Source organism: Dermacentor silvarum, chromosome 1 (genome assembly GCF_013339745.2).
Source record: "Dermacentor silvarum isolate Dsil-2018 chromosome 1, BIME_Dsil_1.4, whole genome shotgun sequence".
NCBI lineage: Eukaryota > Metazoa > Arthropoda > Arachnida > Ixodida > Ixodidae > Dermacentor > Dermacentor silvarum.
Genome location: NC_051154.1, coordinates 49,243,270 through 49,264,248, shown reverse-complemented (window position 1 = coordinate 49,264,248; position 20,979 = coordinate 49,243,270). Strand labels below are relative to the sequence as shown.

The window sequence follows — 20,979 nt, the reverse complement described above, 5'->3', positions numbered from 1 at the left end:
CATATATACAGGGTGATCAGTTTTAAGTTTTATGGAAATTTAAAAATCAAAAATCGTTTGTGGCAAATAGCATAATTTTTGTCCGTGAGCTGGATTATTCAAAGATGCAGACTACTGCAATATTTTAGTTCGCAGTTTAACTTCCTTTCATAGCATCTTGGCGGGAAATAGAAACGAGAGTGATGTACACGGTGTTAAAGGGGCCCTGCACCCCAAATAATCCATGTTTATATTCTACATTTGCTTACCATAGGACTTGGTAATGCCTCTAGCGCCAGTGAAAATGCTGAAATCAGAGCATTTTATATTTTAATTTGCTTCTGAAATTAGTTTTTGTGCCGAATGCAGCGTCACACATCAATTTTCGGCAGTGGATGTGATGCAAAGGCACGTCACTTATGTTGTCCATATTTGATTCATTGGGCATGAAGAATATATTGTGCATGTTGATGTTATACATACAATGACGACATTAAAAATAAAAACGTGTTTATGCTTTTTAACACTACCAAGAGGCCACACATTTGTGCAATAAAAATTAATTTTGTTTGCAACTGATACTAGGTGTGCTTTTCAACAATCTACACTCAAAATATAATGAAAAAATACACATTTGCACTTAGCACATAATGGACAGTGTAAAGTTCATTCTGTATATTTTTGACAAACATCCAATGGCTAGTTATAAAATGTACTGCGCGCGAGAAGGTGCACTTGCATGCGCCTTAACAAGCTGGCACCACCATATCAAGCAAGGCTATGAAGGGAAGGCCCTACAATGGAAACAAAATTTCCGGCACCGCGTGATGCAAGCCGCATTTTGATTGAAAGTAGAATAAGTCCTCGCTTGGTGAGCTAAATGTGAAAGGGTATGCCTCTTTCTGTCTGCTTTTATTTTGAATTTGCAAGTTTAACTTTTGTTTGGATGCTTCAATTATTGTAATTCTTTTTGCATTCATCTCGGGATAACACAAGGAACACATTGTGATGCAGAGCTTAGGGGGTATAAGATGGTCGCAGGGCCCCTTTAAAATGCAGGAGCCGAATTCTTGGTGTAAAACAAAGAGGCATTTTTGCAACACATGGTTTACACGTATTGTTTACGACTGAATTCTCGGTGCATGTTTGATAAACCATATTTTTAAACTAGACTTTCATCTACACACTCAAATGCTTAACCATACAATTAAATTATATAAAAGATTAGGCTCAAATAAAGACACAGTAGTCAAGTTCATTTTCAGACAAATATGGCAATAAACAAATGTAGAGCTTATGGCCTTAAAGCCAACAATACAGAGAAACATTACCAATGTCCAGCAAATTGCATTAGGGAAAAGGCTGCAAGCCTTCAGCTTTATAGTCCCTAAGAGGCCAGTGCAGTTCATTCAAGCTTGGCAGCTCCTGCCACTGCCTCCAGTGCCACGAGTCACATAAGTCAGGTTGCATCGCTTCAGGCTGTGCTGCTTGGCTACCATCTACAGAGCCTCGCATAAATACTGTCACTGCATGATAACCTGCTGTCTGCTCCACAGTGTCTACAATAGAACACACTGACAAATCACAAACATGCATTGCTGTACTTTCAAAAACTTCTCTACATGCGGCTTCTTCCCATGTCTCTCCAAATTCAATTTCTCCACAAGGAACCTGGTACAAGCCTCCACCAAGAAAGTTCTTCCGCTTCCCAAGAATGACACGCCCTGGTCGTGACTTGTCCATAACAAAGACTGCAACTTGAGCAAACGGTCGTTGCTGCACCTTTTGTGTCTGTTTCTTCCGATATCTTGACCACAATGAGCACAGTATTTTTTCAGCCGGACTATCCGGCTTTTGGCAATACCGCTCCTGCTGAAATTTCACGAGAGAACCCACTAAAAGTGCACTGTCCTCCATATTCAGCAGTTCTGCTTCTTGAAACAACAGCTCCTGCACACCTGCAAACAATTTCTCCAAGATTTCCTTGCGTTTCTCTACCAATTTCAGCTCACTTTTAAATTCTGCACAAAGTAGCATGTACTTCTGTAGAGGAGTTTCTTTGGCACATGGCGCAAGGCGCCGGGCTAGCAATGAAGGTTGTTTTCGCTGCAGATGGCCTGTTTGTTGTCTTCTGTGCGGAGCACCAGACACAACCATTTGAGGCACTGCCGCCACTGTTGCGAGGGGCTGAGAATGCGTCACAGCTGTTGGGGGCAGCTCAGCTGTATTTGTATCATTTGTGCCAGACAGGGCCGTGCTGTTGTTAGACGTCGTCCTACTAATCGACTCGGAATCCTCAGCTGACGTTCGCAGCGCTGCTTGAGTACCTTCATTTGACGAATGTTTCAATGTGGTAACTCCACGCGGCACAACCCTTAGTACGGTGGGCGACTTCGCTTTAAGCGGCTGCTTAATGGCACGTGGCGACACAGTTAAGTAGTCGTGGTCCATTTCCAAGTGCTGGAAATTGACAGGCGTAAAGACAGTCGGTACAGCGTCGGGTTTTAAACGGCGGGAACCATCGTTTAATTCAAACTGGGTCGCGTCAAAGTGCGTTCTGCACAAATAGTTATTCTGGTACACATCTGCCACAGGTTTTCCAGAGAGTGCATGGTTTCCACAGTTTTCTATCCACTGCCTACAGCGTCTGGCGTCCTCTGGGAACCTGTAAAAGTGCAGGCCCTCTATGTCACCGCCAGAGCCATTTGCACAGCACGTGTTGGATGCACAGTAGATTTGTCGGTCATGGGTCGCTAGTATTGGCTCGCACTCATCGCCGTTACAAGCCATCAGTAGAATCCTGGCACTCACCAACACACAGCAAAATAGCGCGCGACAAAAGCTGGTTCCTTATTTTGCGCCTGTACAACTTGCACCTCCTGTACCATTTGTACTTCTGACGAGAACAAACTGAACTACATTCAAGAGTTGAAGAAGCGAGTAACCACAGTCATAGAATAAAAACCACAGTGAAGAAGCAGAAACGAAGAAGGCACTGGACGGTCGGGGACACCACAGAGCGCCCGGGCGCCCTTGTGTTTTTGCCATTTTGCGCGAGGTGGCAGCAGTGGTAATGTGGGCCTTTCGGCTTTTTTGGCCTTTGGACCTTCGGGTACAGCAGTTGCAGTAAAGGAGGCGATAGGTGTTAAGGCCATTTTGGTCCATCGTTTAGTGTTCTTTATTCTACGGTTTAGTCCCGCAGTTAGGTCGTTGGGTTTGGCAGGTTTGGTCTGTTGGTTATAGTTTGGTCGTTGGTCTCACGCAACCTAGTTGCGGGGCGCGTGCCGAACGCCAACAGTAAATATAATAGTGATTTGTATCATAATTTTAAATATATGACATTTAAAAGCCTTCGATACGAACGTCTGTCACAAGCTTACGAGTTCTAGATGACATTAGCAAAGGTATAGTAAATATGTTTTTGTCAAATATATTTCATTAAACAAATAGGGCTATTTTGGAGGTTGTGAATATTTATGCAATCAAATGAGTTGACAAGCAAGGAAGTCCACGGTCATGCTGACAATGTGTTTGAGCAATGCCTCCTTTACTGCCTTCTAAAGGAGGCATTGGTTTGAGCAGCGCTGGTTTGAGATATTGATCGCCTGAAATGATGCCGCGATGAAAAATCGGTCCTCGGTCTCGGCGTAGTGCTGCGCTTGTTGTTGCCGATCACGTCTTGTGGCTCTCCCGCGGTCTGTCATTGTAACTCTTGGTTTTCTTCTTTGAATTGTTGGCTTTTAGTTTTTAGTATAAGTAAAGCATACAGACATATGCTAGAAGAACGCATATTTTTCAACACCTAAGTTGTTGCATCGTATATGAACGTCGGCAAAATGCAGAAAGAGTAGCCAAATGAGCGCTTATTTGTTAAAAACAAGTTTTTTAGAAGATGGCAGTTGCCGCTGCCGCTGGGAGAGCCTGGTACTGTCTCAATAAATGAATTTATCTCCAGAGGAATCGCTGAAGTCTGCTGACTTTATTGCTAGGCCGGCGGGAGGGGGGGGGGGGGGGGGGGGGGGGAGTATTTCAAAATACTTAGGACTTCTGCTAATTAATGTCTGAGAAATAGGAAATTATATGTAAAGACTATAAAGCCTCCAAAATATTCATTAGTTGCTGGCCAATAAAAACTTTATGTATTATCTTATTGTCATTTTCATTGAATATTCTCGTGCCACACGGGCGAGGTCAATGCCATATTTCGGTTGCTGCTATACGCGCATACTTAATGACATTAAACGTCGCGATGGCGATAACTGGAGTGAAACGGTTTAGTTTGCTTGCCAATCGTAATACAATAAAAAAAAGATATATATATATATATATATATATATATATTTCAGAAATGGTCTGAAAAACATTAGTAGGCGTAATTTATGTAGTTCAGGAATGTCATTTGCGTACATATGTGTACCATATGTGTCACACCAACAATACAAATAGCTGACTGAATTGGTCACCCTCTTCAGGTCTTATGATCATGTTCATGCACAACTACCTTGCCAGCCTCATCTTTTTTCTGGAGTAGCAGTAGAGTGGAGTGTCCTTCCCCATCCTGTTAATTGCTACCATCACCTGCACCTTAATTCTGTATTCTTTGATAATGTAGCCTTTTTTTTTCTTTTTTTTTAAGTAAAGACTCCGACTTCTTCATGAGCATTCTTTAAAATATGTGTCTTCAGTTTTCATTTGTGTGACTTTGTATCTTACTTGTTGTTAAGCCAAACACCTGTGGGCATTGTTCTTTAATTGTGCATCCCACCCTTTGCATAATACTTCTAGAAATAGGTCTGAGGAAATCGAGCTGTGTGTAACTGACCTTATTTTGCTGACCATCATCCTCTGATCTATGAAACACAATATGAGCTATAAAAATGTAAAAGGACCATATATGAAGAACAACAGCTTGAGGTTGCCTTAATTAAGAGAGAGAGAGAAACAAAGAGGGAAAGGTCTCCGAGTCTTCTCTTGGCTTGCTTGGTTTGCAAGACACATCCACTTGAAATTAATTTCCAGGATGACACCAGTTTCAAGATATTATTTCCCAAAGTGTGGGACGAAATACATGGGTGTTCCAGTTACTTTTGTGCTTCAATGTATAAAACAGCATTTTGGTAAAAAAGTAAGTGAAAGAACAGTCCATTTTTGCGCCGAGTTTGATGGCGCATATCTCCAAACTGATCTCATTCTGGAAATTAATTCCAAGTGGATACACCTGACAAGCTCACCGGCTACAATTCATAAATTGCAATATGTGCCGTAAAGTAATTAACTGAGAAGTTAATTAGTGAATTTTTGTTTATTAGTTGAATATTTGTTTCAATTTCTTCCTGCTACTAATGTCCGCCTCATCAAATAACCCAGCTGAATGATGAGAAGTATGCTACCTGCCACAGGCAATTTCTAAAAGCTCCGTAAAACTTAAATATGAACACTCTGTATAATCAAATCGCTGCAATGACTGATGTAGGTATTATATAGGGATATGAGAATATATGAAATTTCAAATATAAATCTAATAGTTCTTGCTACGTATTTGATTTGAGAATTCATTATTTAAAATTGTCAAACATTCGTTTCTGTTCGAATACTTGAGACTTCAAACAACACTTTGAAGTCTCGAGGAACAGAGACTGATGCAAGTAAGGACTGTTCTGAATGATTTTGCTGCAGGAGAGCTGCAGTTGTTGTACAGAGGCATCAGTTCCTGAGCAAAGGCATGGAGCAGATAAGTCCTGCCAAATAATTTGCAGTCATAAAATAAGAATGCCTCGCATTTAGGCAGCCTACATACAAATTTGTCATCTCGATTTAGCCAAAGCAATTTGTTTTCTGGCTAGTCTTGCTGCATTTGCGCACCTTTAAAATAATGTGAGATGCTGTTGTTTCACACTTCTGCCCTTCAACGTACTCAACAATCTATCTGCATCTAGTGATGTGCTGTTCTCTTGTTTCATTATTGTCTTTATCACGGTGCTCCAGATAACTGAGAGCATTTGTTTCTCATTTACAAGCTCCTTAGTTGATTGCATGTCCAGTTGTGAATGGCACATTACATGCATGTATCAAATAACTAATCCTCCTTGTTTTTACCAAATGGACTCCACACAAACTTTATATATATCATTTTGTTTAGAAATGAGAAAATACTCTATATTTGAGTCAATATTCTGAGGTTGTTTTCCTCAAGTATTCGTATTTGATTTGGAAATTTCACTATTTGAATATCCCTACTATTATTAGACGCTATATTCAGTTAGTCTTATTTCTATACCAACAGTTGAATTTATTGGCCTCAAATAGTCTGAATTTTGGCTTGGAAATTAACCAGTTGTGTATTATATGATTCGTAACTATGACCTCTACGCTGCCAGCATAATACGGATGTAATACACCCCTCACATAATGAGAGTAGAGGATGTAATGTCCGCAGCTAGCTCTACATGAAGGATAAGAAGCCTGTGGTAACAGAAAACATTGATAGCTGATGCTATATGCTATATGAGGTGCTTAATTGCCAAGCATGTTTGTATGCATATATTACACACATGCATGCACACACTTGCGTCATTCTGCACAGCAATACGCACCAAGTGAAGTACAGTAGTACTTGTCAAACAAAACGTAGCAAATCCCAATGGTTTTCCAAGAATTTTATCTCATGCTGCTCACTTGATCTATGTATGGTGTTATCAGACTATTTTAACACAATTTCTTGTGTCTTATGTAGTTATAGGCCAGTGCTAATTTTTGACCAAGAGAAACATAGATCTTTAAATGTTCTCAGATCAGCAATATTGAATATCTTTCCAAAATGCCTCTTTGCCACAATCATTTGTGCAATGTCCAAATATAGTGCAAAATTCTTATGTATTTTTCTAGCCATTTCAAGACATTTTAAAATGCAATATATGTTTAATGAGCTTATTGACTTCCACAGATAGCTCTATGTCAAATTCTAAGAAAGTTTTGGGAAGCAGGTACACGAAGAAGAGAGAAAGAGACGACTCGACAGTGCGAGTCCCAGCTAGACAACTGGTTTTATTGTTCTGCTCCATCTTTCTTTGGGGCCCCTTGCCCTTCCTGCTCACCATCAGTGGATAGGGCGGGGAGGAACCAGTTAGGTGGCGCACTTGCTCTCACCCACACTATGGTGGGTACCCGTGATAGTATGGGCACGAGAGCGTGGTACACCGCCTGGTAGCGGCCATTACTAAGGCTAGACGCAGGCGCAAAAGATGCAACAGCTAGCTAGGAAGAAGGCTTAAATGACCATTTTGGATGAATAAATGCACTGATGTGTAAAAAAAAATGAGTAATAATTTCTGAGTGAGAGAGAGAGAGCTGTTCAATGAATCCACTGGATAGGTTTACCTGTTGGCATGCCTAGTGTGCTACTCCAGATAGATATGATAAAATGAAATGATATGCACAGTGCACATCACAGATACACACATTTGTGAGTGACTGCTCACATTTTGGTGATACATATATAGTATCACGGTCACATCACATACAGGGTGCTTCAGAAGATGTGTTCGAAATTCATTTTAAGATAGGGAAGATCATGCAATAATTAAAATGCTCCTAAACTGCTTTACGTTATCGTTAGCATAATCAAGGAGTACAGGAGGCATACATGAATATCTTGGCAAATATCTACAAGGATTGCACAGCAACCTTGGTTCTCCACAAGAAAAGTAGAAAGATACCTATCAAGAAAGGGGTCAGGCAAGGAGACACAATCTCTCCAATGCTATTCACTGCATGCTTAGAAGAAGTACTCAAGCTCTTAGACTGGGAAGGCTTAGGAGTGTGGATCAACGGCGAATATCTCAGCAACCTTTGGTTTGCAGATGACATTGTCCTATTCAGTAACAATGGGGACGAATTACAACAAATGATTGAGGACCTTAACCGAGAAAAGTGTAAGAGTGGGGTTGAAGATTAATACACAGAAGACAAACATAATGTTCAATAGCCTGGCAAGGGAACAAGAATTCAGGATCGCCAGTCAGCCTCCAGAGACTGTAAAGGAGTATGCGCTTATCTACGTCAATTAATCACAGGGGACCCTGATCATGAGAAAGAAATTTACAGAAGAATAAAATTGGGTTGGAGTACATACGGCAGGCATTGCCAAATCCTGACTGAGAGCTTACCACTGTCGTTGAAAAGAAAAGTGTACAATCATTGCATTCTACCGGTGCTAACATATGGGGCAGAAACTTGGAGGTTAACAAAGAAGCTCGAGAGCAAGTTAAGGACCGCACAAAGAGCGATGGAACGAAAAACCTTAGGACTAACGTTAAGAGACGGGAAGAGAGCGGTGTGGATCAGAGAACAAACAGAGATAGCTGATATTCTAGCTGACATTAAGCGGAAGAAATGGAGCTGGGCAGGTCATGTAATGCGTAGGATGGATAACTGGTGGACCATTAGAGTTACAGAATGGATACCAAGAGAAGGGAAGCACAGTCGAGGACCCGAACCCGAACGATCACTCGTGGAAGAAGTACTACGAAGCAGAACACATTGATCTATCGGTAATCTGCTCAAGCAAATACACTTTCTTTCATTTCGATCTGGCTAACATGATAAGTGAAAATCCAAAGAAATTTTGGCAAATCATTAACCCGCTGTCATCACGCACTATCTCCTTGCCGAATGAGCTGGGTGAAATCTTATCAGACTCGGACATTGCTAACACATTTATTACAGCCTTTTCTTCAGTGTTCACTAAAGAACCCGACACTCCCTTACCTACGTTTCTTGCGCCGTTTCTACCTACAATGCCGGATATCACTTTCTCGATACATGGAATTTCAAACATAATAGATAATATTAAGCTTTCATCATCCGTAGGTCTCTACGAAATCGCATCAAAGTTTTTAAAAAACACTAAGTTCATCTCTGCGGCATGCCTAACATTGTTGTTTTCACAGTCACTGTCTTCTGGAAACCTTCCGAAAGAGTGGAACATGGGAAAAGTCGTTCCAGTCTACAAATAGGGCAATAGAAGTTTGCCTTTGAACTACCGTCCCATTTCCATCACGTCGGTGCCCTGTAAGATCATGGAACATGTCATATACACCCATATAATTAACTTCCTTGATACTAACACTTTCTTTGACCAATCCCAGCACGGATTCCACAAGGGACTAACTTGTGAAACACAATTGGCTATTTTCTTCATGATCTCCACTCAAATCTCGATATTAACATACAAACTGACGCAATTTTCCTTGACTTCGCAAAAGCATTCGACAAAGTAGCTCACCAACGACTGCTCCTATAAACTTGCATGGTTAAATCTACATCCTGCAGTTTTAACATGGATTGAACAATTCCTTACTAATCGCATGCAGTCGGTGTACATCGATAACAATACTTCTGAGTCCCTACCCGTAACATCACGCATCTCTCGGGGCTCTGTATTAGGCCCTCTCCTATTTTTTAATACTATACATTAATGATCTACCATTACACGTGTCGTGCAAAATCTGCATGTACGCTGATGATTGTGTCATTTACCACTCAGTTACTAACAATAATGATCCAATCGCCCTTTAGGAAGACTTAAACAACATTCAAAATTGGTGTCAACGTTGGTTAATGGTCCTAAACCCTACCAAGTGTAAAGCAATGTCATTCTCTCGCCGTTCTAACTCCTTGGTATTTCAATACGAAATCACTAACGAGCAAATTGAGTGTGTAAACAATTATAACTACCTGAGTGTTACCGTCTCAAATGATCTGGACTGGTGTGTGCATGTGACTAACGTTATTTCTTCAGCTAACAAATCACTTGGGTTCCTGCGACGTCACTTAAAAAACGCATCGCAGCATGTGAAACTAGTAGCTTATAAGACACTAATATGACCCAAACTAGAATACGCATCAGCCATTTGGAGCCCTCGCCAGACTTTCCTCATTACCGCCCTTTGAGTCATTTCAGAATCGGGCCATCCGGTTCATTCACTTCGCTTTTTCACACAATGTCAGTGTAACTTCGTTAAAAGTGGAATCTGACTTACAAACCCTTTCCCACCGGCGTTTAATTGCCAGCTTATCATTATTCCACAAATTCTACCACAGCGTACTCAATCGTGCACCATATATCTTGCCACCATCACGCATATCCCATCGCATAGGACATTCCTTAAACATAGCTCGTCCACACACGCGTACTATCACCTTTGCATCTTCTTTTTTCCCTCGAACAGCCAAATACTGGAACGGCCTTGCGCACAACATCATTTCTATACCCAGCTCATCTGCCTTCATAGAAGAAATTGCCTCGCATTACACCTTGTAACATTTGATATTCTTTGTATCTCATATTCTTTGTAACCCACCCCTCATGTAATACCCTGAAGTGGGGTCTTTAAGGAAATAAAGTGAAAAGTGAAAGTGAAAGGCAGAAAACTAGGTGGGGCGATGAAGTTAGGAAATTTGCAGATGCAAGTTGGAATCGGCTAGCGCCAGACAGGGGTAATTGGAGATCACAGGGAGAGAGGCCTTCGTCCTGCAGTGGACATAAATATAGGCTGATGATGATGATGATGATGAAGCTGCTTTGAGCTCGAAAATGAAAATACAGTCACAAGAATTTTTTGAAATTATGGTTTAATAGTAAAGTTACAAGCACTTGATCAATGAATATGCTGTTGGCATGGTTTCTCACTCACCATCGCTACCCTCCCCACAGGCATTTTCTCCTCCTGTTGTGTGCTCTCACCAACTCCATACAGTGCAGTGAAAGTTACGGGATGCATCAACACACCAGGAGAAAGGCTCCTCTATTGTCCGCCCCTAATCACCTTTCGCGTGATGCTGACTGAATGGAAGCTTCATAAAAGGTTCAGTGGCACAAAATTGATGAGCACGCCTCCCTTCTCAGAAGACACAGCTGTCTCTCGTTAAGTTGGTGCTATCAATTGACCAATCGACAGCATTTACCCTGGTGACATCATGTGCAGGACCTTGCTGGCGTCACAATGTGTGATGAAGGGACCAAAAAGCCCGGAGAGGAGCATGGGATTGTTTTTTCAATCATTGGCTTACCCGTGGCACAGAGCGCTGCCATATTCACTGAAGATTATTCTGTATTTGCAGTATTCTGTACACAATGTGTGTGTTTATTTAAAAGGTGTTCAAAATGTCAGAGGTGGTTTAGGCGCCTTTATAGTTATTTCCTTGAGATTGCTTTATACCCCAGAGGCATACATTTTTAAACAATCGACTCACTGGAGTAATTAGACACGTAATTATGAAGACTAATGAACTTTTTAACATAAAGCGTTAGGTGATTAAAACCAATGCAAGACTTGAAGCCTGTCATTCAAGTAGTTTATAACCAGTTCCAGACATGCAAATATGGTAATGCTGCTCATTTCTGCAACATAGTAGATTCCAACTAATTTCACCCAGAAAACTGAAACCGAACTACCAAAGAGTGCACCTGTCATGCCCTTAACAGATGAGCGACATGTCTTAATACTTCACTGTTGGGCAAACATGAAACATGCGAGGTGGCAGCTTGATAAGGATGCTCACTTCATGCTTGCGTGATGGTGAGGCTTAAACAGTTAGATCACTCATGAGTATCTGCTAAGGGCATGACAATTGCACTCTTTGGCACTCAGTTCAGTTTTGGCTTTCTTGGTGAAAGTGACTGGAATTCATTACGCTGCAGGAATTTGCAGCATCAGCTTTTTGAATGTCTGGAACCAGTTATAAACTCCTTGGATGATGGGCTTCAAGTCTTGCATTGGGATCAATCATCTGTATTTTTCAATTAAAAAGGTAATTAGTCTAATGTTCATCTTTAGTTGTCTCATATTACTCCACCGAGTGATATTAAATTGTATGTCTCTGTGGTAAAAGCAATCCAGAGGAAATTGCTTTGTTATCACTATTGAATGAACTTTCAGTTCTGAAACAAAATGTACACTTTTGCTGGCGCTCACTTGTGAGCTTGAGTTCAATGAATACTGAAGATAGGAAGTTAGCTCATTATGATTCCTAATATATGCTTATTATATATATATATATATATATATATATATATATATATATAGAGAGAGAGAGAGAGAGAGAGAGAGCACTGTAAATATCAGAGCTAGCAGACTGTTTAAATAAATTGTGTGTGCTTACCTGACATTGCTCCATCTTCTATTCAATGAGCCTAAGTTAACAATTAGTTTGCACCAGTACATAATGTAGCTCATAGTTACCATTGCCTATCAGGAAAACGAACCATGGGGAACCAGGAAAACGAAATGCTCCAGCCTTCTTTTTGTGCAGGTGGTAAAAAAAAAGGGACCTACATGCTGTTGTCAGTGTAATTCACCAAGATTTAATCTGATAAATTTTGTTTTGTATCTTCTAGATGGGGTTCACTGTGCATATGTTAAACCCACCCATGTGCTACATTAGCAGAGTTACATGTGCATTATGCATGCTAATGTGCTTTGTGCAGGGATAAGCATCATAGTGAAGGGATAGTGTACATGAAAGTTTGAAGTAACTATGCATATGTGCTTTGTCTAGGGATAAGCAAAAGTTTCATGTACACTACCTTGTAATCTTCATTGATGAATATCTTGAACGTACTACAAGCTTATTTTCACACTAGTGTGTGACGTTGAAAGAACCAGGCAGTAACTGACAAGTCATCCTTTATTACATTAAATTAGGTTACACTTGTCAACAAGCAATATGTCCCTTTTCTGTTTAAATGTGGCATATTGAACAGCGTGCTTTGTGTCACTGATTAAACCTCCCTTTTTCACATCTATACTGACACAGGACAGTGGTCTAGTACCAAATGCTTGAAAAGCAGTACCAATTCAGTGTTTTCGTCACTACTAATCTGAATGTACAAGGGTAACAGAAAGTAGATCACTGACAAATTTACATACTGGACAACAGTGTCATGGGCAGTCGCCCAAAAACATCATATTTACATAGTCAGATGTTACATATTTATTATGACAAGATTTCTTGACTGCACATAATGAGGCAGCTTGTCCCTAAAGTTGTGGACAATCCATTACAGGAGGTTACACACTCAAAAACAATGCAGATGACCAACTTGCGGAGCACAGAGGTAAAAATGGAATAAGGGTTTGCATTTTGAAGGCTTTTCTTGTAAGATACTTTGCACAATAGTTGTCCTTTAGAATGCATGTGGGCTATTAAACTTTTCGATGTGCATTGTACACATCTACACAGAATGTAGAGTACAGAACAACTAATCAAACATTACAGTTTTGGAGAGAAGCTGACGCCAGTGAGTGGTTTGAAAGCTGGAACGTGGATGTCAAGTGTGGTCAATACGTGGTCAGACTCTGGAACATCACAAACATTGGGTCAGTGATCAGAGGAAACACAGTAGTGAGACCTTGTGGAGTGCAGTAGTTTGTTTTGCTTCTTTGTTCGAGTAGCCAGAGTTGCATTCTTAAATATTAATAAATGTAACTCTTATAGGAGCTCTTGAAGTGTTTAAGCTGCTTCTGAAAAAAAAATAGAAAGATAACAATGCTAGGAAGCATTGTTTTGTCGCTGATACCTGCACATTTTGCGCAACGAGCAAACAATAAAGTACTAATATTTATAGCTGTCCAGTTTTCCTGTAAGAATTGGGGGCAAATGCTGGTTAGATGTGTCATGAATGTGCAATCATGTGCTGCCTATCTCCAGCTGCATCAAGTTTTATAGACTGAAATTGGAGCGCTAGTACTTTGCAAGGTTCTCACATGTAGTGTGGTGGCTGATGAATCCAAATAAAGCAGTTGTACAACTACGAAGAAGCTCTGTTGACAGTTTTCTTGCCCTGCAGTTCTCTTCTTTAAGCATTGTGTAGCGCTAGATCCACACATGGCCATTGAAGAATAGCTTCATGCGGTATATAAATATCTGTTGAGGGCCGTGGAGAAGTGAACGCCTCCACAGAAAAAAGCTATGTGGTGGACTTAACTAAGGTTTTTATCTGAATGTGATAATTTTACAGCTAGTACATGTAGTGGACAAAAATTGGCACATTTCCACTACAATAGGTGGTCTATGTGAAAAAAGTGTTGCTGCAGGGAACTCTGCAAGGTAGGTGTTGTGATGGTCCTGATAAGTCAGACATGGCTACAGAGGTTGAGTAAATGGCTGCGCAAATGCTTTAGCAGCGACCACCAAGGCCTAGCACTAAACGTTTGGCAGTTTGTTTCCTTCAGGCCTAGTAAGGGTGGAGCAATATAAACTTGTACATAAAGGAATAGTTAGCTATGTGCGAGGTACAAAAATTTTAAATTTTTGTGGCATGAAAGAGTGTTCCTTGCACTGGTACATATATAACTGCTCACAGAATATGGCGAATCAGTTCTGCAGAAATCTGGAAGGCGGCAGAAGTTTCATGAAAGGTAAAATTGTCGCCTACTCCTAATTAATATTCTAATACAGATTTTTGTTAGTTTTAAAACTTTGTATTTGGTGTAAATTTATCAGTCTAACAGTTTATATTAGCCTAGTATAATTGTTTATTAGTTTCCCTGTCACTCGAATAGGAATTGGTATTTGGTACATATTAGTCTACAGGCAATTTGTATTAGTGCCTATAAATGCGAGACAGTGCTTGCTGACTGACTGATAGAACTATGTATCTTGCCACTGTCAATTAGGACTGTTAGAGCTAAAGCTTTCTGACCTTGTGAGTTGTAGTAGCAGACTCATGCATATTTGTGTTAGAACTTGTATTTGAATTGGAACTAAATGGCAATTGGTTTTGATGGGGCTCAATATGCTAATTGGTCTCTATAATTCACTGGACGAGTAGAACGCTGCAAAACAAAATAGAATAACTACTAATAGCATAATTAAAGTTTTAGTCCTCAAGTAAGTGGTCTTTTTGTTTGGAATGATCAGTGGAGAGCAACATTCGTTAACTTAAAAATTGCCATAATACCACCTATTCTTGTACTACTGCAACTACTTGGCGACTCAAATTTTGCTGGCATATATATATACAGCATGTGAGAGAGATTGCACATAGTAAAATGATGGGCACCCATTGATAGTTAGTTCATGCATATGCTTCTAATTTGGTGCAATCTTCTAGGTCAACTTAGTGCCAAAAATTTATTGAACCTTTTGGGCATATGGGTCCCAATCGAAATCCCTATGTTTTATTTGACTGGGCCATTGGTTGTCAACAAGCAAATAGACTAATGGTCCTCCCTACAAGAATTTATTAGGCTATTAGTTGTCGATAACATTATAGGCTAATAGCTTTTATACTAGAATTTTCATTAAGGACCGGATAGCAGCATAAAGCTACAATATTGTGTACCTGTACTTCGAGTTATCAATTCATCCTCACTCTGCAATCTGCTAGCCTCCTGTTTTTTTTTTTCATATGGTTGTGCAACCACCCCGGAAAGGTGTTAGCACTCTGTTCTACAAGTGTGAATTTTTTCTTCATGTAGAAGGCTTTCTTTCTGCAGAACCCATATGGGTTTCTTTTGTAGCTACATGCTACTCTCAGGTGGATGACAATATTGCCCTTTCATATATAACTGCTGACATTTTTTCTCTACTGAAATAGACTTTGCAATATTTCTAGTACGTTTGATCATCTAGAGAAACAATTTTGCAGGCTTATAACAGGCCATCAGAGTCCCTGCAGCTGCCTTCAAACAAACTTGGCCTCTACATCGAAGTGCAACTAAGGAAACTTATTTTACCTTTCTTTCTTTTTTTGCTTTATTCATTTCGACACCTGGTTTTGTCATATGGCAAAGGGCATTTATGACGCAGTCCCATAGTATTTTTGTTAAAGTGATGACTTAAAGCTTAGTATGGCTCATAACTACAGTGGGAAGGTTATCATTCATGTATTAGTTGTCATATTCTTGCACATACTATGACCTTTCTGTGAGCCTTTTCATTCCATTAGGCAACATACTGATGGCTTGATACTCTTGCCACAAGAATGTTGTTCTTGGAATACAACTTCTTGAAATCAGAGTGCATCATAGTCTTTTTTTTTTTTTTTCCAGATTTACCAATGTGGTACAGTGCACATGGTTCAAGCATTGATATGGCATTGCCATTAAATGATTATGTAGCAAGACTCTAGCCTGTCTGCTGTCTCTTTATAACTGCCTTTTGCAAAAAAGTTTAACACGAAAGAGGGTTGATACTAGCATAATGCAAAGGGTAGGGGTGAAAGACTTCACATGTATGCTGTTTGGCCCTTGTGTGTCCTTTCACATTTTTGTTTTGGTTTTACAGTCTATCTACCATCTGGTCCAAATTACCACTTTTAACATGATATGTACGTACCATGCACTTCCAGTGTAGATCAGCACAAAGGGGGCTTTTTGTACTATATGGCAACAGGGGCATTAGCAGATATGATACTGAGCCACTACAGACACTAGTAAGCTTTTAGCAGTACAACAGCTGGGTTACCATGCAGGAAACATGTTCAAAAGTTCCAGTTCCCTTCAGTCCAGCCTGTGCTGAGTGCAAAGCTTTGTGCAAAGGAAGAAGCATTGTGCCTGGTCCATGGATTGTTACACTATTGGCCAGAAATTGCAAGCACTTATGCTTGCAGTTAGTGGACAGACATATGTGAAAGACAAAAAGTATAAATAATGTTTGTTCTGTTATACGATAGGGTTGACTAGACCATAGCTTAGTGTGAGGTTGGTTGTACACATTTTTGTCAAGTAGAGGAAACTAGTTCACAATAGCAGTTTAATGTGTATGCAAGCTTGCTCATTTATTTTCTTGTGTGTATATGTAGAATGAGCAGAATGCAAGCTATGTTTACAGCCTCTACTTTCACAATTTGATGGCGTGACTTCAAACACTATTTTAGCGAGAGCCTTAATATCTATGCATATTTTTTTTTTCTTATATGACCCCCATTTTCCACCACTTTGTGGATTCAGTGCTTTTTCCTCTGCTTTTTAGGAACGTGAAATAACTTGTAAAGCCTATGCCGAGCAAAGGACAATATTTCAGATGTTCTGTCGTAATCAGAGCGTCATAATGTTTGCAGCACTGTTTTGTTTCATCGCGTTAGCATAAGCCAGGAAGCTGAATTTAGCCATGCCAGAACAATAAGGCTTCTTAAACTGAAGATACTGCATGTATTATTTCAAGAACAGCAGTCATTGCTGTGCGTAATTTTCGAATGCAACATCCCAGGTTTTGCGGAGCAGTTTAGAAGAAAAAAAAGTTGTTGGGTGAAGAGTGCAGAGAGCTGCAGGAAATGGAGGTGTTCGAGGGTGGTAGTGCTGCAGGGTACTGTTCCGACATTAAATGCAACTTCATAAATGGAAAACAGGTGCACTTCACTCATTAACACACAGTCCCTTGTCCCTGGAGGCTGTCTGAAGTTTCTGTACACACACGATGAGAAACATGCAAACATACAGCTTGGCACGCTGGCAGCCTGCAAAATTCTTAGAAGGATAGGGACACTATCACTCAAGAAAACTTCTACACCGAGTAGCATTGCAGCCTTGTACACAACCATAATATGAATACCAAGTGCATCTCATACATTCAGGATGTCCATACATACTGGTAAAATGTGCTGTGCATATATACATCTTAAGGGATCTACGTTTCAAAGCAGTACATTGTAAGCTGCTCGAGACTGTTCAAAGGTCCAGTAAGCCAGTACTATTGAAACCTGGCCAGTGGTAATGTTTTATATATATATAGTGTTCTGCAAGACTTTCTTCAGCAGCAAAATATATTTTAGATACATACTGCAGTGCTTTTCCATCTTTGGTTCCATTGCTACAATCTTGGAGTTAAGGGAAGCGCTAGATATTTGCCACCTGCAGCTGAAAGGCAGCGTCACGTGGCAAGCAAAATGCCAAGGTGTAGCCACTGTCTTAAGCATAGATGGCAATTACAGCACTGAAGTAATCATTGATATGATAGTCAGCCTGAAGCAAAGCAAGCCTATGCTCAAGCATTTGTTGGAGGTATTAACTGGGAAAAATGTGGTGGAAAGAAAAGGGAAAAATAAAAATATACCGGAAAAACACTGATGGTTCGTTGCTATGCACATCCCCGACCTATGAAAATATCTTTTTGCAATAAGACGGGCATCAGTGTGACACTGGATAGTAGACCACCTTAAGTAAGGATAGCGCTTTTTGTTGCTTTGGAATAACGGTGTCAACATGAAATGTAAATATAACATTTTATGTGTATATAATATACGCCTTTATGTGTGTATATGTGATTCTTTACCATGCATGAATACAACATAACTTATATTAATCAATAAGACAATACACTGGATATTTTCGTTGTTACATGGCATTATAATAGCTGAACAGAAAATAAGAGGCTTCACAAAAATTTTAGTCTTATTGTGAAGCAATAAGGCAGTAAAATTACTGCATTGATAACAGTACTGCTACTGGGAGTAAATAATGCAAGAAGTTCCACATTACATGGTTATTATAATTAAATTTTTTGGTGTGGACATTGTTATTCCTTAATTTTTTCTTGCAAAAATACCTGTTCATGCTCTGCATATAGTTTTGCACGATAAAATAGTTGATATATGGCTGCATCTTTTATACAAAACTACATCCCTATCTGAAGGCGCTGCTGTCTTGGGGTTAGCTGCATTCATTGAAGAACTACAGTGAGTAATCACAAATTAAATATTTCTGCATTTAATGACATGTTATGGGCAAGCCTAAACTGTAAGGCCATGCTTTATTTTAAGGTTGCAATGAAACATTTTACCCCTTAGTGCTATGTACATGTTACAGCAAGCTTCATTTTAGACAAAAGGTTAAACCATATTGCACTTAAATAGACAAAAGAGATGGCAATGAGGATCTTTAGATTACTATCTTATCAGCCTTCCCTGTCAAGCATATTACCCAATGAACATCTTTATCACATAGTGCCACAGCAAAACGTTGCTGTACATAACTTGCACAACTATCTCCATATGCAACAGGCCACTGCAACAAGGTCACTGCAACTGTTTCTTCACCCGTGTACAACAACGCACTGATGCTGCTAAAATGTATGCATTGCTTGCTGTAGAAGCTCAGTGCAGAAATGTTTTGTCTTAATGGTTAAGTCACATCAGACATACAACTGATGGCTTGTTTGAAAAAGTCGAGCCTTAAATAAAAAGACATTGGGTGGTAAATGCGCCTTGAATTTAAGAAAATTTTAACACAATGTATTTTTTTAAGAGTAGAGTGAGGAAAGCAGCACATAATTACATGTTGAAAACTGCAGTAGTCCCCAAGTGAAGACAAGCTTAGTTCTCATAAGCAGGATGGAACCTTAAATGTACATTGCCTCACATACTTTCATTATACTTGATGCAATTGAAAAAATGGAATGAAAGCCATCAAAAAACAAATCACAGCACAAAAAAAGAAAAAAAAAAGCAGTGGCATCTTAAATGATTCTTCAAACTTGCATTCACGATATGAATATATATAACCTGTATAGGTCATAGGTTTAAGATTGTTTTAAATGATCACAGCATACAGAATGAACATAATGAGGCAAAGAAAGCAAAATGTGCATCTCAGAAGCATAAATAAAAGAGCAGCCAACAGTAAGCTTATATTGTCACCAAGTATTCCTTTGCCTGGAGTGTGCATGTTAGCTTGGCTTTGTTGAAAAGCCTCAGCTAGTCTTGTGCCCATGTCGAATACTAGCTAGTATATCTTGCTAGTGAGACGAACAATGTGAGCTAGAATGAGGGCAGACTGGAAGGAATGACTTCAAAGTGCCTGGGTGTATTGTGTACAAGTGCGTGTGTACCTGCATGTGTGCGCATGGTTGCGCAAGACAAGATGCCTCGAGGAAGCTAGGCATGCTTTCAACTAAATTGCACTGACAAAACTAGGTGCCATGTATTTCGTTTAAGGGGAATAAAGCAACAAGAATGAATGATTTTGCCATGGTGGAGTAGTTAAGCTAAGGTAATGTTCACATATGTAGATCTTGATGGCATATACTTGTTCACAATGAAGAGTAGCTGCGAGGGCATCTTGCTGTGCAAATGTTGACAGGTGCACAAACGTCAGAGTGAACATTTGAATTGGCCCAGCTCATAAAAAGCTTCCAAAAGCTAGCGCACAATTTAATGTGCTAGCTGAGACTAGTCTAGTGGCATAAACTCAAGTGCTCTGGAGCTTGTAGGCTGAGGCTCAGTGGATGTGGACTCTAACAGCTTGGCCTCAGAGGCTTTAGAGTCCAAAGGCTTGGACTGTTGGGGCTTCAGCAAGCCTGTCTTTGACTCCACCGGCATGGACTCTGCCCGATCAGACTCCACTGCTTCATTTCCTTGGCTTGCTCGTTTTCTTCTTGCCTCTGCATCTAAATTTTAGAGAGAAGACAAAAGCCTATGAATACAGAAGGCAACAGTGGAATTCCAAGGGATGTAAGAAATCAGACAAAAATCTCATGTTGTTTAGTTATTACATCCTGAAATTCAGTTTATTGAGTTGCAGAATATAATCAGTTGGGTTTTGCGGATATGTTTTTCAGGTTTATTTTGAAAGGTTGCCAAACTTCAATACCACACATGCTTCTTGCACCAAGCTTATTATGCGCATTACTATCTGTACGTTTAAACTGATTATGTGTGGATATATTTTGAGACTATAACTGCATTTGCTTGCCTATAGCAGCTTGTGTTTACGTTGACCAGTGGTTCTACTAAGTTACTGCATAAACTGGAATATAGGTCGATCCCCAACTGACTTGGCCAGACGACGACCCACAATGTGCTAAAGACTGTTATATAAGACGAGCGCCAACTTTAGCCGTTTTTCTTTGCTGAAAAAAATCTCAACCTATATTCCGGTTTATACAGTATGAGCAATGCCCATGCCCAATTTTATTTTTCACTCTGCAAAAGCTGCCTCTATTACAATTAAGCATTCAGTTATTCATATATATATGTGATGCCAGTTATATCACCGATAA

The 20,979-nt window shown here is 39.9% G+C and overlaps 2 protein-coding genes across 5 annotated transcripts in view; both read right to left on the bottom strand.

Annotated features, from left to right (window-relative positions):
* Positions 1-1,233: 1,233 nt before the first annotated feature.
* On the bottom strand, positions 1,234-2,970 carry LOC119462476 (uncharacterized). Its single transcript, XM_037723824.2, has one exon. The coding sequence runs from the start codon at positions 2,767-2,769 to the stop codon at positions 1,330-1,332; it is 1,440 nt and encodes a 479-aa protein (XP_037579752.1). The 5' UTR covers positions 2,770-2,970; the 3' UTR covers positions 1,234-1,329.
* A 9,677-nt stretch (positions 2,971-12,647) lies between these two features.
* LOC119462438 (dual specificity calcium/calmodulin-dependent 3',5'-cyclic nucleotide phosphodiesterase 1A) overlaps positions 12,648-20,979 on the bottom strand; it is a 561,781-nt gene continuing 553,449 nt past the window's right edge. For all 4 annotated transcript variants that reach the window (XM_049667691.1, XM_037723794.2, XM_049667693.1 and 1 more), the window contains one exon: positions 12,648-20,367. In XM_049667691.1, coding sequence (XP_049523648.1) covers positions 20,150-20,367 — 218 coding nt within the window. In that variant the 3' untranslated portion in view covers positions 12,648-20,149. The remainder of the gene's footprint in view (positions 20,368-20,979) is intronic.